Below are 18,489 nucleotides of genomic sequence, written 5' to 3' on the forward strand. Positions count from 1 at the left end.
AAATTCGCAAAGCCCAAGAAAGACTGTAGTGACTTGACGTTATGTGGAATTGGCCAGTTCAAGACGGCCTTTACCTTGGAACGACTCATTCGAGCACCTAGATTGGTAATGTCGTAACCCAGGAATTCCACTTCCTGTGAATGAAAGACACATTTTTCGGCTTTCACATAAAGATGGTTCTCCCTAAGTCTTTGTAGGACTGTAGAAACATGTCTGACGTGTTCCGATAAAGATGATGAGTAGATCAAAATGTCGTCCAGATAGACAACCACAAATCGGTCCATTATGTCTCTGAATATGTCATTCATGAAGAATTGAAATGTGGCGGGAGCATTGCACAGACCAAAAGGCATCACCAGATATTCGTAAAGACCATACCGTGTCTTAAAAGCGGTCTTCCATTCGTCGCCTTCACGAATGCGAACCAAATTGTATGCACCTCGCAAGTCCAATTTGGTGAAGTAACTGGAAGTGCCTAACTGATCCAACAGAACGTTTATTAGTGGTAAGGGGTATTGGTTTTTGATGGTGATATCATTGAGTGCCCTGTAATCAATGCATGGTCTGAGGTCTCCCTCTTTCTTAGGAACAAAGAATAGAGGAGATGCAGCAGGAGATTGTGAGGGCCGTATAAAGCCCGTTGCTAGCGCTTTGTCAATGTATTCTTTTAACACGACATCTTCTTTAGGTGTTAAAGAATAAACACGGCCTGTAGGAATTTTGGCACCAGGAATCAATTCGATAGGACAGTCGTACTGTCGATGAGGAGGTAATCGTTCTGCCTGGCCTTTATCAAAGACATCAGCATAATCAGCGTATTCGCATGGTATTATATTGTCGCATCGATGTACAACGCTGATAGCAGATTCCTCCACCATAGAGGCCAATATGTGTTGTTTATTTGACACCTCCTGACTGGTAAAGCAATGTTCATTGCAATGAGTCGAAGGATATTGGAGCGATCCCGAAACCCAGTCAACAGCAGGATTGTGAAGGGTTAACCATGCAAGACCAAGTATGATCTCGTACTGCGGAGCAGCAATAACATCGAAGATGATTTCTTCTGAATGGTTATTAGATAACGTCATCTGAACCGGTACCGTCTCCTGGGTTACCATACCAGAAACTAAAACAGATCCGTCCACGGTGTTCACCGTTTCAGGTCTTTTTTTGTTTACAAGGGGTAAGGAATGGTTCTTGGCATAGGTGATGTCTATATAATTGCTGGTGGCTCCAGAATCAACCATGGCCTTGGAAACCACTTCTCGCTCATCACAATGTAACGTCACCTGAACTATTACAGGTGCATGTTTAGGAATGGTACTGGAGTCCGATGAAACACTCGACATAGGGACTCCTGCTAATGTCGAGTTTTGGCGTTTCCCGCACGCTTGACGGGTTTTTTAGGACATGTTGCCAATAAATGCTCGGAAGAACCACAGTACATACATAAGTGGTTTTTTCTTCGGTTCTCCCGTTCTGCATTGGACAATCGGCCTCTCACGGCGCCTATTTGCATGGGTTCAGGGTCGTTAGAGACGACTGCTGGTGTCTCTGACCGCCCCGAGACTGGCATGAAGGGCTTTTTCTCTCCCTTTCGAGCATTCCTTCGGGCGTCGATTTGTAGAACCAAATCGAGCAGCTCTGGGAAACCCGTAGGAACCACAGGAACAGTAGATAAGGCGTCTTTCAGTTCTTCAGAAAGACCCTTGTAAAAAACAGCCGTTTTCTTGCTGTCAGGCCATTGGGTTTCCGCCGTCAGTTGATTGAACCGGGCAACGTAAGACATAAGGGGTTGGCTGCCCTGTTGTAGGTTAAGCAACTCTAGATCTGTGGCTTGAGTAGAGTAACGCATGTCAAAGACTTTACTCATAGCAGTCAAGAGATCGTCACAATCGTACAACAAAGGGCTATTAGTTTCCAACAAAGGGTTAGCCCAAGCAGCGGCTGTGCCCCCTAAATGGGAAAGCACGAAGGCTGCTTTTGTGGTTAGATCAGGAAAAGATGCAGGACGGCAAAGAAAATGGAGTCGGCACTGATTTACAAAGGTTCTGTAGGTTTTGGGATCACCCGTGAACCTTTCCGGAGGGGCCAAGGGAAACTGAGTGGGCATAACCACATTAATAGTTTCCTGTGGGGGTGCCGTAGTCCCAGATCCAGATGCAGTAGCCATCGGCGCCTGTGCTCCCTGAGGACTACCATGTAGGGCGTCTTGCATAACGTCCATACGGTGCCGTAACATGTCCTGTGCAGTAACCATTTCGTTTCTCAAATCGTTGATCAACTGTGTCAAAACAGTTAAAGGATCCGTACCCTCCATGGCTTCTGATTCTGTCAGAAATGTACCAAAGTATCAACTGAAAAGGATACAATACTCAAAAGGATACAGGAGGTAGGGTCTTCCGGATCCCTGTTCACCCGACTTGATAGTCGTGAAGTCAACAAAGACCTTCCAAATGATACAACCCTCTGGCTGATAAAACAGGCAGAGCGATGGATCACTGGAAAGGGCGTGGGTAAGGTATAGTAATCCAGCCTAGGACAAATTAAAGTATCATGAATAACTGCTCCAACCTGAGTATGATGAATTAGATAATGACAGGAATGATCACACTGACCTGTATCTCTGGGTAGAACAATCCAGAAGTCTCTTGATGGATTTGAAATGAAGAACAAAACGACAGGGAAGGGAAAATTAGTAGGGAGACTTATCCCGAACGGAACGAGGCTCACGCTAGATACGGGTTGAATTCACCACAGGATAGCGTCCAAAGTTCAGTTCAAAGTCACTTCCAATGATCCTTGAAAGGCTTCCTTCCCACTTTAGGGATCAATCCTTCTGTTAATTCCACAGATGCAGGAGTTAGAAGAAAATAGCGTATGAAGACAACGTGCGCGTGTGGATTTACACGCGGGCAGGATTCGCGCAGCCTGGGCCAGCCGCGTGTGAAGACAACGTACGCGTGTGGATTTACACGCGGGCAGGATTCGCGCAGCCTTGGCCAGCCGCACTTGAAGACGAAGAGCGCGTGTGGATTCTACACGCGGGCAGGATTCACGCAGCCTTGGCCAGCCGCGTGTGAAGACAACGTGCGCGTGTGGATTTACACGCGGGCAGGATTCGCGCAGCCTTGGCCAGCCGCACTTGAAGACGAAGAGCGCGTGTGGATTTTACACGCGGGCAGGATTCGCGCAGCCTGGGCCAGCCGCGTGTGAAGACAACGTGCGCGTGTGGATTTACACGCGGGCAGGATTCGCGCAGCCTTGGCCAGCCGCACTTGAAGACGAAGAGCGCGTGTGGATTTTACACGCGAGCAGGATTCACGCAGCCTTGGCCAGCCGCGTGTGAAGACAAAGAGCGCGTGTGGATTTTACACGCGGGCCGGATTCACGCAGCCTTGGCCAGCCGCAATTGAAGACAGAGAACGCGTGTGCATTATCACGCGAAGGGATAGCTCCAGGAATCAGCGTGTGGCGGAACACACGCTATCGAAGGCCCAAAAGTAGCTGTAGGATTATGCCAGGAAGTAGATCAGAGGTTCAGCTACACAACGCCAATAGAGACGATCAGAAGCAGCGAGTGAAGTTTCTACGCTGCTTAAATACGTGATACCGTAGTTCACGTGACGAAGCAAAAGTCACGTGAAGTTAGCGACGTGAAAAGTGTAAACGTCGTTTTCCCGGTAACGTATCGAATAGCCTCCATTTGGAGTAGAACGGTCTCGCTGTCCTACGAGCGTAGCGACCAGCATGCATGACACAGGGTTAGCGCAGCCCTTTGCGATTATTTGGGGATTTTGAAGGCTTTTCCTTGCGCGAGGGCGTTCTTGGGGGCGTAACTGGCGCTGCTGCAGGGTCGCTGCGCCACGCTGCGCCACGGCTGGGTTTGGATGCGAAAATCCATGAATGCGCTGTGCGCGGAAATCGATTTTAGCGCACGCGGCTGGCGCAGACAGTCGCACGCGGACACTCTGCGCCAGCCGCTTGCAACACTTTTCTACGAAATTCTATGAATTACCCTGTATGGGTTGGGAACACCTGGGAAATTGCCCTGACGTACTTTCTATCTAGACTGTGCAGCAACGCGGTGTTATTTTAAAAACAAGTGAAATTGAAATGAGTGCATGTTTTTACTGTTAGAGCCATACTCATAATGAGTCCTTTAGTATCAAAGCCGTCGTTTCCTGCTGCTAACATATTGCTGTATTTTGTAATATCAATGTTAAGTTTTGTTTCTTTTTTTATCATAGTGCCAAGGACACGGATCTTAGCTACCGGCGGAGCATCTTGTAATCAAGAAATACTGCAGGTGCGTATGGCAACTGAATCTTCAGAAAATCACGTTTGTTCTTTAGCGGGTAAAATTGTAGGATGCTTAGCGCATTGAGCTCTATGCTCTCCACCAAATTTGCAGCTTTTTTTTTAGCTTGTCCTGTATTAATTTGAAGATTTTAGCATTTTAATAGTAGATTTTAGCATTTCATTGCAGATTCTAGCTTTGTGTCTCTTAGAATTTTGATTTTAAGATTGTGCTTTTAGTCCATTGTTATTTAAGATTTACTGTGCCCCTTTATATTACTTTATACAGTAGTTTTGGCTAGTTTCCACGCCATCTGACGCTATCTCATTTTAGGAGGTATTGTGATCTAAACTGCAAGCAGACGTATATTACTGCTTTTCATTTTCTGCCGAAAGCGCATTGCTGCCAGGTGCCGCGCACTGAACTACATTGCCTAGACCGCTTGTGGTTCTCTCGCCATAGAAATGTGCAAATCAGGCGTGAGAACCCACGCATCTGTAGCCGTCTGTTAAGGGCCAGAAGGCAGGAGGCGCTAGCTCCTCTCACATTGCCGCCTCATGGGTATTGCAGAAGTTTTAGTCGCTATTGCGGCTGCAAGAAATATTTTCGTTCATAGTGATCAAAGGGCCGACCCCTGGAGTATAATGAGTCGAATGATAGGTAGTAATGTAAACACCACTCCTGACTATACTATCTCTACGCAATTACCTGGCTGTTAGCAAGATTCTGTTGCTGACTCGCCTCACAGGAGTACCATTGTTCAAACTGAGACGACACCCATTTCCCCCATTAACATAACAGTAGAGTCACGGGTTGCTCTGGATTCTAGTGGCACCCGAGAATGTGCCTTTAATGCACAATTGAATCAAGGGGGATATGCCCAGCGTTTGCGGGGCACTCCTTCCCCGGGTGAATCGCCATCATTCAGAGGATTGATGGCCTTGTTTCTGACGAGTGGGGACTTTCCCCGTCACCAGAAGTAAGATAATTCCTGTCAGAGATTTAAATTTTATGATGTTAAACAGTAGGTCTTTGGTGAAACATGGGTCGAAGTGTCCACGTACATTGAAGATAATGAAATTGATGTGTGTGCCATTATGAGACCTGGGGTCATAGTGCAGCGGGTCCCTCTATGAACTTAGCCATCCCAGAAGGGTACTGTATGGTACGACAGGAAAGGATGGATGGGAGAGGGGGATGCATGATCCTCGCTTACTGTGTGGGAAATCAAAGGACAACTCTCTGAAGGGATAGAGTACAAATATATTAAAAAAGGACTCAATGCTGAATCTACCATCAATGTTCACCTGATCTATAGGCCCCCCCTTTGCGGCAGAGGACTTTGCAGCTGCACTTTTGAACTTCCTTCTGCCTTTCTTGAAACTTAATAATAGTTTTCTGTTATTTGGGGATCATAATTTTTGGTTGGGGCAAGACAAAGATAACTTAGCCTCTGAGTTAGACGTGTCCTTGACCAATCTGAGCTTCGATCAAAAGATTAATGTTCCTACTCATGGAAAGGGGCATGCCCTGGATTGGGTATCCACTCTTAATGTTGCCTCCAAAGATTTTCAAGTGTTGTCCTGCCCTTGGTCAGACCACTATTTCGCGCATTTCACAGTGCAGGCGGAATTTCCGTTAAAAATGAAAGGTGGATGTCTCAAGAGTTTCTAGCTAGAAACCTTAAGAATCTCACTTTGGATTGTATTGAAGCCCTGCTTAGTCCTGTTATTGTGATACTCTCTAATGCTAATTCACCTGAGGAGATGTTGCAGTTTCTCTCGTCAAAATAATTCCTGGTTCCCCTCGGAACTTAAGAGACTCAAAGCTTCTACACTCGAACACTTCGATGAGTGGAAATATAATCATACTCCCTCAATTTTGGTAGCCTATAAAGGAGCGGCCAAAGAATATACACTGGCCATTGTAGATGCAAAAAAACACCTCCTTTAATACAAGAATACAGAGTGCCCACTCTGATGTGAAGGAGCTTTTCAAGATTCTAAAAGAGCAGGAAACTCTGTACACACACGACTCGGGCCTGCCAGCTAAGGATGCGGCATGGTGTTCTGCGGTTCAGGAAGCCATGCGAGGCAAACCGAATGGATTTAAGGCGGATACTGCCAATAAAAAATAGGGTTAACCTAAGGTATCCGGAGTGGGAGCGAATGGGGATTTCTCGAGATGCCCTCTTATCCCTAAATTTACCTTCTCGGCCATAACAGTGTCAGATCTCGCTACTATAGTGGAACAGTTAAAAGCCACTAGGTGTAAAGACAATCCCTGCTCGGCTGTTAATATCAAAACCTGCCTGCTCATCTTGCTTAACGCTATCTGTACATCTGTTAACACCTCCTTTTTGGAAGGCTCAGTACCCAAGGGACAACAAAAAAAAGCCTGGATAACCCCTATCCTTGAAAAACCTGGGTTACCTGCGGATATGCCCCTCGACTACAGACCTATTAAAAATACCCCGTTCTTGCTTAAAATCTTGGATCAGGTGGCATATGTCCAAATCTCGGATCATCTTAATACATTTTCCATCATTAATAACCATCAACCTGGGTTCAGGCAGGGATTTTGGACAGAGACTGCACTGTTGGAACTTAAGGCCAGGCTTCTGTAACACATGGACAACGGTAAGGCATCTATTTTGATGCTGTTAGATCTGTCGGCGTCCTTCGACCTGGTGGACCATTCCATTCTGGTCACCAGGTTGAAGGACGTAGCCAATTTTCCATTGGCAGTGGCCCAATGAGTATCCTCGTTCCTAAGCAATTGGGACAGTAGAGTTTTTGATGAGGAGGCAGTGGCACCGGCCATAACCTTGAAATGTGGCGTACCTCAGAGGTCATGTATCTCACCCTGCTTGTATAACATCTTTATGGCACTCTTCTTTGCTCTTTTGGAGCGAATTACGCTGATGACATGCAATGTGTCATCCCTAGCTCGAGGATACATGAAATTGATGAAGTACAGTTGAATAAGGTTTACACCGTGATTGAGGGTTGGGTGGTTCAAAAGAACTTGGCTCTGAATAGAGACAAGACTGAGCTGCTGATTGTTGGCACCCCAAATATGCTACAGAAATTGGATCCTGCTTATGAAAGAGTTCATATTGAGGATTCTAATATAATCTCTCAAAAGAGGGTTAAGACACTCAGTGTCTTCTTGGACCAACATTCAAATATGAAAGCACATGTCTGTAGCCTGGTGTCGTCATCAGCTTATTATATTAAGCTTTTGGCATATTTTCAACCCTTTATAGTCCAGGCTAATGCAGAGACTATGGCCAGAGCAATTGTGGGTGCTAAGATCGATTACTGTTGTAGTCTGTTGTGTGCCATCAACAAAACAGATTGTAACAGGTTACAGGTTATACAGAATGGGGCAGTGCGAGCGGTTATGGGAATCACCCGTAGAGAACAAGTCTCAGCGGCTAGATGCGCTCTGCACTGGCTTCCCGTTGAATCAAGGCTCCTGTTTCGCCTCCTAGTTATTCCTCAGAAATTTCGACAGGGCAAGATGGCAGTATATCTCCAGGTTCTTTTGAAAGAGAAAACATATACGAGAACCCTCAGATCGAGTAACTCAGATCAGTTCGCTCTCCCTAGGTTTAGGACTATGAAGGCCTCAAAGGGAGCTTTTCAGAACGCATTCCCAAAGCTTGGAATGATCTGCCATTGGAACTTAGGTGTTTAAATTCCATAGAACTCTTTAAGAAGAAACTTAAAACTCCTCTGTTTGCTTGAACCTTGCTCAATGATATCTGATGGCCTTGGTTTGGATGTTTTCTTTTTTATTTGTCTTCTGTTTATTGTTGTTGCGCCCTTAAGCCTATGGGTCCATGGTCTGCATGATATAAATAGTAAAAGTAAAATATATTTCTACTGGGACAAAGTTTGCTGTAAGGCTAATACGGACTAATAGTATCAGGGCAATCTTTGACCTGGTACAAATATTAGTTGAGTATAAGTATCAGGCGTATGCCAGGCACAGCTATTAAATGCCCACGTACTTGCACCATTATGTGCATTAGCCCCTTGGAGTGTCTCATGCGCTCAATGGAATTATCAATAATGATCTCAGACCCAAATAACGGACAGACTCAAAGAATAGGACAAAATACTACTTTATTATCAGCTCAATAAAGTAGGGTAATCTGGCGAACGACAAATTGTAGTCCCCACATTCACAATTAAGTTTCAATTATGCAAAGGCTTTATACCTCAAATGGGGTAAACTGTGACGTCATCCTACGTGGAAAACACTAAGACCTATTCAGGGGAGGGATTGGTTAAGGGAAAATTTGTACCTATATGTCATAAGTATTAATAATGTTACTGGATGTCCCTTATCTGATGGGTGCGCCTTAATCCACCACTAAATACGTAAGGGAGGGATTATAGCAGAATAACAGCAGCGGATTGGCCTGTGCAGCTTTGTATAGCATGTTGGTACATAGACCCCTATTATCGGTTGGCATTCTCTCTCAACCTTGGACTTTCAGCTCGTTAGTAGCACGTAAGCAAAACAAAACTCAGGTGCAGGGAACAGCGTCAGACTACTACCTGCTTGCCAAATGAGTCCATCATCTCTAATCGGTCAGGCCCTAAGCCAAGGCTTCTTTGTAGTTGACCTTGCAGTCTGTTCTCTGCTCTGGGACTTTAGGTAGTGTAGGTACACCATTATCGTCATCTAGAGCTTAATAAATAGCCCTTGTTTTCAACTTCTGAATCACGTGTGAGGATACCACGATTTTGTCCATTTTGACCTTTTATTTAGTGCTAGTTAACTCAATTAGGCTGGGTGTCATTACTCCTCTTGGCATCTGGAGATTTAGTTGCTCTTCCTCACATGAGCTTTCTGCATCCTTGACTGCCTAGTACTTGGCAATTGCAGATGTTTTATTATTTAATTTAATTTAATATTTATTGTGCTATAGTTTAAACTATAAACTTTACACAAATTTAACATAAATAACATGATAAAAATACTGACATACTTCAAATACAATTTTTAAATATACATGAATTGCAATACAAAATACTATTTTAAAACAAATGATTCACATTATTCACAGATATATATAAATTTCATACCTTCTGTATAAGAATTACTTTCATAAAACCTATTCCTCTACAGAGTTATACCCAATCTTATTTCAATTTGCAACCAAATAGTATACAGAGCTATTAAGAGACGTAAACTGTTGGAGTTGAGGCAATGATGCCAAAACAGAGCTTCCCCAATATATGTAGTTTCATGCACATAACTGCCAAGAAGGGGAATAAAAGTGCCAACCATCTCCGAACACTCAGTCAACAAATGTTTTGCAGTCTCCAATTGCTTATGCACTTTACATAATCGGCAGATACGTTCCTCGGCGGCCATTCTGTCTTTTCTCCCCGTATTGCTTAGGGTAGGTAGTTGTTCTAGGCGAAGCAGTAGTATAAACCGTCTAAGCCTAATAGATGGACAGATATTCATGTATCTCTGGGGTTTCCTAAATTCAAATAGTCTATATTGCACAAACTGGTAGCTGCTCAAACTCTTAAGATGTCCAAAATTCTCTAGCCAATCCCAGAGATCAATACGTTTACTCAATGCTCTGTTTACTTTATCTGAGTATTTACCATCTCTGGATTGCCAGCCTATTTCGGAGAACAGATTGTTCATCTGATCTACAATTGAAGAGGTCGATCCTTCCTTTATTATTTCTTGGTGTATCGCTGTTAATATGTCATTACTTGTATCTCGAGCCATTCTGAGATATAACGCGGCTCTCTTCTTTAACACCAATGCCTTTAGGGAGGTTAGACCCAATTCTAATCTGATGATGGCCACCGGAATAGAGGGAGGTAGACCAAGCACACGTCGCCAAAATTTACCCTCTAATATCTGTAGCCATCTAAGGTCAGACTCTGATAGTGCTTCCAGGCCATATATTATCGCCGGGGCGAACACCTGTATATATAGAGTTGCCTTATACCCCATAGAGTAAAACCGCTATGGCTGATCGTAAATCTATAAAATAAGGCAGTCAACTGTGCAGCTTTAATACAGCGTGTTTGTTTACATGCCAAATAATCCCCAGTATTTTCAAAGTCGATGCCTAAATAACAATATCGAGGGACATATGCAATGTTCACTGCCCCTACTGTGAGTTGCACGCGGGAGACCTTTTTTCTTGTATATCTCATAATCTTTGTTTTTCCTAGATTAATGCTTAAGCCATTCTCTTCAGCGTATTCCCATAGTGCGACCGCAGATCTTCGCATCCCACTGATGGTGTGATCAAATATCACCAAATCATCGGCGTATGCTAGTACTGGGCAGCTAGCTTTCCCAATTTTCGGCGGGCAATTTCTCACCTTATTTAATGCATCAGGGATGTCATAGGTATATAGATTGTAAATTAAAGGAGCCGTTACGCATCCTTGCTTGACACCCCTATTTTGTATAACATTTTGAGTTGTATGGCCATCTTGATCTAATTTCAATTTAACTGAATTGTTTGAATGCAAGAGTTTTAAATAGTATATTAGGCCATCAGGACAACCCATTGTATACAGTTTGTTCCATAACCGACTACGGGGTATGGAATCAAACGCCGCTGTGAAGTCTATATATAATGCGTAGAGCGGGACCGATCCAGTTCGTAAGGCTCTGGTTCGCAAAATATCCATAATCATGATGTTATGGGCAGTGGAGTAACCTTGTCTAAACCCACTTTGGAATCTGGACAATACTCCTCTGCTCTCTGCCCAGGATTGTAACTCCTTGAGCAAAAGTGAGGCAAATATCTTTCCAGTGGCATCAAGCATGGAAAGCAACCTATAGTTGCCTGGGTCGAGTCTATCGCCCTTTTTAAAAACTGGAATTAATATTGCCGTCTGCCATGAGCAGGGTATTTTACCTGACTTTAATATTTTCTGAAACAGGATATTTAGCAAACTTGCCCAGAACTCTGGGTATACTTTCATGACAATATTAGCCAAACCGTTGGGTCCCGGTGCTCTTGATGATTTTAACTCTTTGATTTTATTCAAAATGAGCTCGTACGTTACGGAAAATGGGGCCTCACAAGGCGGCCTACCCAGTATTGTTGTTTCCTCACCCACCATATTTCTGTTTTCTAGAAATGTGACCCACACTCTCGCTTCAATAGGATTGACCAATACCCCCCTCTGTGTACCCTGAGCCTCGCTTAAGATAGACCAGATATTACGGGTCTTCTTTTCGCATACGGTCTTCACTAATCTTTGCCAGGTAAGAACCTTGTCCGCCCTTTTTTTCTCCTTAATGGACGATCTATATCTATTTTTAATCACTCTAATTGTCCGATAATAGGCTTCCCCTGGGGCCATTGATTTCTTAGCTCTGCGAAGCTCAGCTCTAAGATTACGCTTCATGTCTCTGATTGTTTTATCGAATGGTAGTTTATTCCCCACACTACTTATCATACACCCCATAGGGGCCGCAGCATGTTTACCTGAAAAAGCACTAATCCAGTCTTCTATGGAATTGATGGACATATCATTGAATTTATGTAGCTCTTTAAGCACCACTATTCCCAGAGTTTCTGCCGCAAGTGCTATATTCTTATCTGACCAGGAAATCCTGGTTCCTGTCTTATTGACTTTTACAATACCCATATTGCTAATTGAGGGCTGCTTTCGAGGAATACTCATTGTACATTTTAATGCGGCATGATCGCTCCACACGTTGGGCATAACTATCAGATCGTCAATCTGCTCTTGAAGCCCTGGACATATATATATATAGTCCAATGTGCTGTTAGCAGCACCGTTGGACCAAGTATATTGTCCAGGGTGATCACTAGCTGTTCTGCCATTAAGCATTATCATATCCCATAATTCAAACAGGGATTCCCAGGTACTGCCCTCAATATCTTTTTTGTTATGCAGCATAATGCTCTTCTCTTTCAATTTAGGATTCTGCATTTTACACGCCCGTCCTCTCATATGGCAATTGAAATCACCCACAACCATTACTCCCAAATTAGTAGCTACAGGTGACCAATTTGCCAACACATCCTGCAATGAGTCTTGCAAATGTTCGCTTAATAATGCTCCAGGTAGATTGTAAAGATTTACCAACAAAAAAGAAAACAGAATCTATGTCCTCAAGTATCACTTCAACTGCGAGTAAGTTGTTTTCACAGTTAGAACCAATCTGCCTGGAGCCCAAGGTATTGGCCACTCCTATCACCAATCCACCAAAAGGCCTCTTTTTGCAGCAGCATGAAACAGCGTGTACCCATCTAATACCAAAGGGTCCAATGTCCAAGTCTCTTGCAGGCAGAAACAACTAGATTTGTCAAACAGTTTCGTAGAGCCCTCTGGTGTGAGTAAATGCATAAAACCCCGACAGTTCCAAGATACAACAGATAGATCTCATGATTTCCTTAAGATCTCAGGAAGGGCGTCGGCCAGCCATTTCAAAACCTGTTGGACATCAGACGCTTCTATTTTCTTATCCATCTGTATTTTGGGGCAGGGTACTGTATCCACAGCAATGGCAACCTCTTCCTCCCGGCAGCTGGGGTCTATTTCATTTAAATCAACATCCACTTCCACGTCTACTGATTTTAATTCCTCTTTATACTTTCTTAATAGATCCGCCGTGGCTGCAAATTTACAGTGGATGGCTGAGACATTGGGATTCGGACCTTTCAGTGGTTCAATGAATTGGAAGTCATCTGAAATTAATACCCGCAGTTGAGGGACAGAATATCAAAAACTCTGATCGCGATAGCCATTTATTAACCTTACTCTGATATAGATTATTAATAAGGCAAATTCGACTGCCTTTCTTCTCATTCTTATTGACCAAAGTGCCCGTTACTTCAAGGGGTAGATCTTCCTGTACCGTCGGTTGACTGATTACCATGGCTGTATCTACTGCACTGCCATGGCTCGCCTCCGTCTCTTCCACAATCTCTGCACTTTCTTCATGGTCCACTGTCGGTCCCTGTTCGGGGAGAAGCCAGCTAGTCAAATATCCATCGCGAGTGCCTTTCTTTTCTTGGCTCTTGCGACTCTTTTCCTACTCTTCTTAGTAGTCATTCCCCTCTCATTCTTCTCTGTCGATGTTGGTTGTGTAGCGCTGACTTTTTTGCCCTTGTTTATTTTTCTTGCTAAACGCTTCTGTTTTTTGGAAAAGAATGGATCAGGTCTATCTGACTCCTCGTTGATCTCCAAATTTTGTTGCTTATCAATCTCACTAGTAGCATGGATTGCCTCAGATAGATTTGCCTCCACATCTTCAACCGAAATCGTTCTCTCCTTATTTCCCCTGATGAGGATGTCCATATTGGCTAGGATCCGCCCCGACATTTTCAGCAAGATCTTAAGTGCGAACTGCAGCGAGGCTACCGATGCCTGAATCTCCGCTATTTCGGCTAGCCCTGTACTAGATTTATCTATGCGGTCTATTATTTCATCAGGGTCATCTTCCATTGAGGCTAACGCCAAATTAGGAGATGCGGAGAGTCTCTCTGGTCGATCTCTGACCGTGGAAGTCCCTGAAATTATGTCCATAGGTTTATCTGTCGGTAGACAGCTGTAATTATTGAATCTTACTTCAGGTTGTGGTGTCATGTTTCTCTGGATATTTAAACATAGGTCTAATAGTGAGTTATTGTCAATGTCTTCAAAATTAGATATACTCAATAAAGGATTGTCTCGTTGGTCGAATGCAACTTCTTCAATTGTAGTTGAGTTTATTTCTCGAGGGGGGAAAAAGGAAGTAATCACACCTTGTTTGATCGGAGAGCTTTTTTTTGCTTTTATTTTAGGCATCAGGTTATCCATCTCAGCCTTCTTGTTAGCAGGACCCCAAGCAACTGTTCTTGACTTGGTCTTCCTTAAGTTGTACACAGGATAATTAAGATTCTTGTCTGATTGCATTAGAGACGTCTCAAGTGGACTCTCTACGAGTACCAAGACCACTCGCTACGACAACTCACAGTTTGCAGGGTTTCGCCCACTTTATTTTCCCACTAGCACACTGTTGTTGTTCTATCTCTGGATCAAAGGCTTCAGCCCACAGTCTCCAGGTATTATCCGCTTGGATTGATAGCAGAGGGCTGGCTATTCCGGTAGATCCACCTAACTTAGCACTGTTAGTGTGTTACACTAATTATTTGCTATACTGGGCTAATTAGCCTCAATGGGCTCAATGGGCTAAGTTCAGTGTTACTACCTACTCCCTATTCATCTCCAAAGTTATGGACAGACAGGCCCTGTACAACAAGATTTCGCCAATGGGAAGTTGCTCAAGGCCACCCGCAATCACTCGGCCAACCAGGCTCTAGACAACTGTGCCAGACAACTGGTGTTGAGAAAGTCGTGGGGGGCAGTAAGTTGTAACCTCGACCGGAGTGGTCTGCAACCAGACCAGCCACAATCCGGCCGTGGGGTCCCGCCCCCAAAGTCGACCCGGGCTCGTAGACACTCTACGCCCCTGTCTGATCTACTACCTGGTAGGGCCGGCCCCCACACTGTTCCCCAGTATGTTCAGGGAACTCACCCACCGCTAGACTGTGTCCCCGCAGCTCTGCAGCTCCGCTCCGCTGCTGCAGCTCCACACCACCGCAGTGCTCGCCGAGCGACCAGGGCAGCGCCTCAGTGGATCCACACAAGACCCGTAGCCAAGCCGTATCGGCCACCTGGCCGCGTTCCGCTCCTCACTCCTCACTCACTCAGCTCGGCTGCCACCTCGCTCCGCTGAGATTAGAGGAAAGGACCTGTAGGGGCGTGTCAAGCCGCACCTCACGTTCGTACTCTCGTGTGTACGTAGAGAGAGAGGCCGCTTCCGACACAACTAGCCAGTAAAACTCAATTAGGCTGGGTGTCATTATTCCTCTTGGCATCTGGAGATTTAGTTGCTCTTCCTCACATGAGCTTTCTGCATCCTTGACTGCCCAGTACTTGGCAATTGCAGATGTTTTATTATGCACATGGCTTATCCTCCTGACTCCCTTTGTGCCTTGCAATTATTCCTTGATGTAGCATCCTTATTCCCAGGCCAATAGACTCCTCTTTATTTCCCACACAAAGCTGTTTTTCCAGTGTCTCCTGACTCTGCAGGCCTGGTCTGTCTCTGAAGTAGCTTGATTTGTTTCAGCATAAGTCCAGCGTCCATCTTTTTCTGATTTACCGTGATGTTCACGAAGCTCAAATGCTTGAGGGAGAAAAGACCTAAAGCTATTTTACTGAAAATAACTTTCGCTTTTCTCTCCCCTGAACATTTCAGACTATTCCCTTGCCCCCACACCCTTACTTACTTGTGGGAGGCACACCTCCTTGTGTGCTGCCGTCTCCAGCATCCCTTTGTGACACTGGTTCCCTTCACTTGCGTGAACGGTCCGCTTTTCCTTTTAAAAAAAAAACTTTATTGAGACGGGAGCGGGGTACACCTCAGCAACCCTTGCTCACATTACAGTGACGAAGAGTGCGGGGGATACCCCCACAGCCCCTCACTGCCCTTCTTCACTGTAATGGTTTGTATGCCATATTTGTTTGAATTTTTAGGCTATATGAGATTTTCATACAGCCTAAATTTGTTCAAATATGCCATATGTTTTTTTCTCTTTAGTCTTTTTGGGTGTTTCCTCTTTTTCTCATGGTCGCTTTAGTCACGTTACATTTTCTACTGCAGCAAGCTTCTATATGTCTCATCTACCTTGTGGTTCTGCGTATATACAATCACTTTGCCTCTTTTCACTTATTTCTTTGGTGGACAGGGTTTCTTCTTATTCAATTACATGTTTCTCTTGTTACTTCAGTTGCATCTTTATTCTTTAAGTATTCATAGATCATTTCAGTGCGTCCTTGTGTCTTTTCTTTCATGATGTCACTTTGCAGCTGTCAGATTTTCTTTACAGCTCTTCAAAACTTAGTGGTTCCTGCAAATCTCCCACTACCCTTTGTCACGATTCGCCCCCGTTACCACCACTTGGGGACCTGATGAGCTGTTTATTCCCTACTGGACTTTTCTTCGGAACCTTATGCGACAGTGCTGTGGTGTATTGGGAGCACTAAATCCTTATTTTCCATGTTACTTCACTTCCGGATCCATTCCAGGTTTCGGGCAGCCGGGGAAGCTTTAATCAAAAGACTATGCTTCCCCGAATACCTGGCCCACTGCTTCATCTCCACCCTTGCAGGACAAGATTGGTTGGAGGATAAGCAGCACCGTTGGCTGGCAGGTGCAGCAGGCAGCACACCTGAAGAGTGTATTTGTTAGCCAGCTTTAAAAGCCTATGTTTGCCACAGTCCGGCACTGGTCATTGATGCAGTGTTTCTGTTTCTGACTGGTCCCTTGTGCCTGGTTCTAAGCTCAATCTATAGTTTCTAGTTTCTAATGTCTTGTTCCCTTGTCCCTGGATTTAGAATTTAGTGTGCTTATTAGTAATTTCAGCTTCTTGACTCCCCTTTCAGCCTGATTCTGTTTCGCAGTCAGCACCTCTCAGTGCTTTCCCTTTTCTGTGCAGCCCAGTTTGTCTGTGTTCTTTATTCCTTTGAATTTGCCCTATTCATCAGTGAAACCATGATCCTTTTGTCACTCCTCATTTATACATTTAGTATTTTGTCCCAGTTTGCCTTTTCTTCCTTGGGTGGGGACGGTGTAGGTTTTGCCCTGCTCCTGTTCCTTTACTGGGGGTCATTCTGAGTTTGGAGGCAGCCATGGTGCTGTTCGCTAACAGCACCATGGCTGCCTCCAAACCCGGGTCCGTGTCCGGGTAGACGGATGGGGACTTACCGGGACATTCCGACCTATGCGAACCCGGTAAATCCCCATTCCGAAAACCATTCCCCATTCCCATTTGAGCCCCCATAGGGCTCAATGGGAATGGGGAAGGAGCTAATAACTCCCATGGTCCCTTAACGGGTTCCACTAAGAACGGCTGGTCAGACCAGCCATTCCTGGTGGCACCCGCTAAGGGACCTCGGAATATGGCGGTAGGGGGTTAACGGCACCGGCAATCCTTACCGGTGCCGTTAACCCCCTACTGCCATACTCCGAATTAGGCCCTCTGTCTCTTGGAGTCTATTCCAGGTTTTCCCTCTTCTTCCTTTGTTCCCTATTGATTGTGAGGTGTGGTGTGCTGTTGTAGCCAGGTTCTGTGTGAATGCCTATGTTTTCCTCACTATTCTGTAATCCCTATTCCTGCTTGTCCTTTCTCAGGACGTTCAGACTGCTTGGCTACATCAAGTTAGCGTTGACTGAATTATCAGTCGTGTTTTTAGAAAAGTACTGTGTTTTTCAATTTTCTAATTAAATGGTATTATTCAGATAATGAGCTCAAAACATGATTCAATATGTATATTTTAAACATATAATGAAATACAAATAAAACATTTATGGTTTCTAAATTTCTTTGCTCTTGGTATGGTTTGATCTGTGGTTCTGAATTTGGGTGCCCCCCTCCTAGTTCCATAGACGGGTTCCTCCATAACTTGTTGTTTTTTTTCCGCTGACACACTTTACGTTTATTATTTTTGGTACTTCCTCTTTGTCAGCGAAGTAGAGGTTCTCCCATCTCCTGTTTCACTTGTGGTGTGCTGTTGTAGCCAGGTTCTGTGTGAATGCCTATGTTTTCCTCACTATTCTGTAATCCCTATTCCTGCTTGTCCTTTCTCAGGAGTCTAACGTATTAAGTTATCCCCCCTTTGCTGATATAGCCTTTCTAGGTCGCTGTTTGATCAACAGGATTTGTGGGCTTCACTGACATTTCCGGTGGTATTTCTCGTCCTCGTGAGTATTTTTTTTAAGTTACCTTATACAATACCATCAAGGGTGTGAGCTCACAGATCCTTTTGTTGCCTGCCCTGTATGTGGGCTTAGCGCTGACAGTACCTGTAACAGCAATTGTGGGTAAGGAGCTTGCCGACTTTCTTTGTAATTATAAGGAGCTTCTTAGCACTTGCCCCACATCCCATTTCATATATTAGTAGGCTTATCACACTCTACTTGCACATCCTGGGTTTTAGTGTACATATGTCTTGGTACCTGAGTGCATGTTGTCTGACCCAAAGCTGTTCACTGTGTGATCTTGTGCACATTTCCCTTGCCATATTCACTGCCTTTGTCCTCCCACGACACCCTTTTAGTTCAAATACATTTCATACGGATGTCCGAGTGCATATCGTCTCTCA

At 44.5% G+C, this 18,489-nt stretch overlaps 1 protein-coding gene across 4 annotated transcripts in view; it reads left to right on the top strand.

Annotated features, from left to right (window-relative positions):
- The window catches only part of XYLB (xylulokinase), a 1,749,028-nt gene that overhangs the window by 1,404,625 nt on the left and 325,914 nt on the right, over positions 1–18,489 (top strand). For all 4 annotated transcript variants that reach the window (XM_069647728.1, XM_069647731.1, XM_069647730.1 and 1 more), the window contains one exon: positions 4,251–4,309. In XM_069647728.1, coding sequence (XP_069503829.1) covers positions 4,251–4,309 — 59 coding nt within the window. The remainder of the gene's footprint in view (positions 1–4,250; positions 4,310–18,489) is intronic.

The sequence above is a fragment of the Ambystoma mexicanum genome, chromosome 2q (genome assembly GCF_040938575.1).
Source record: "Ambystoma mexicanum isolate Mex_15411 chromosome 2q, UKY_AmexF1_1, whole genome shotgun sequence".
In the NCBI taxonomy this organism is placed as follows: Eukaryota; Metazoa; Chordata; class Amphibia; order Caudata; family Ambystomatidae; genus Ambystoma; species Ambystoma mexicanum.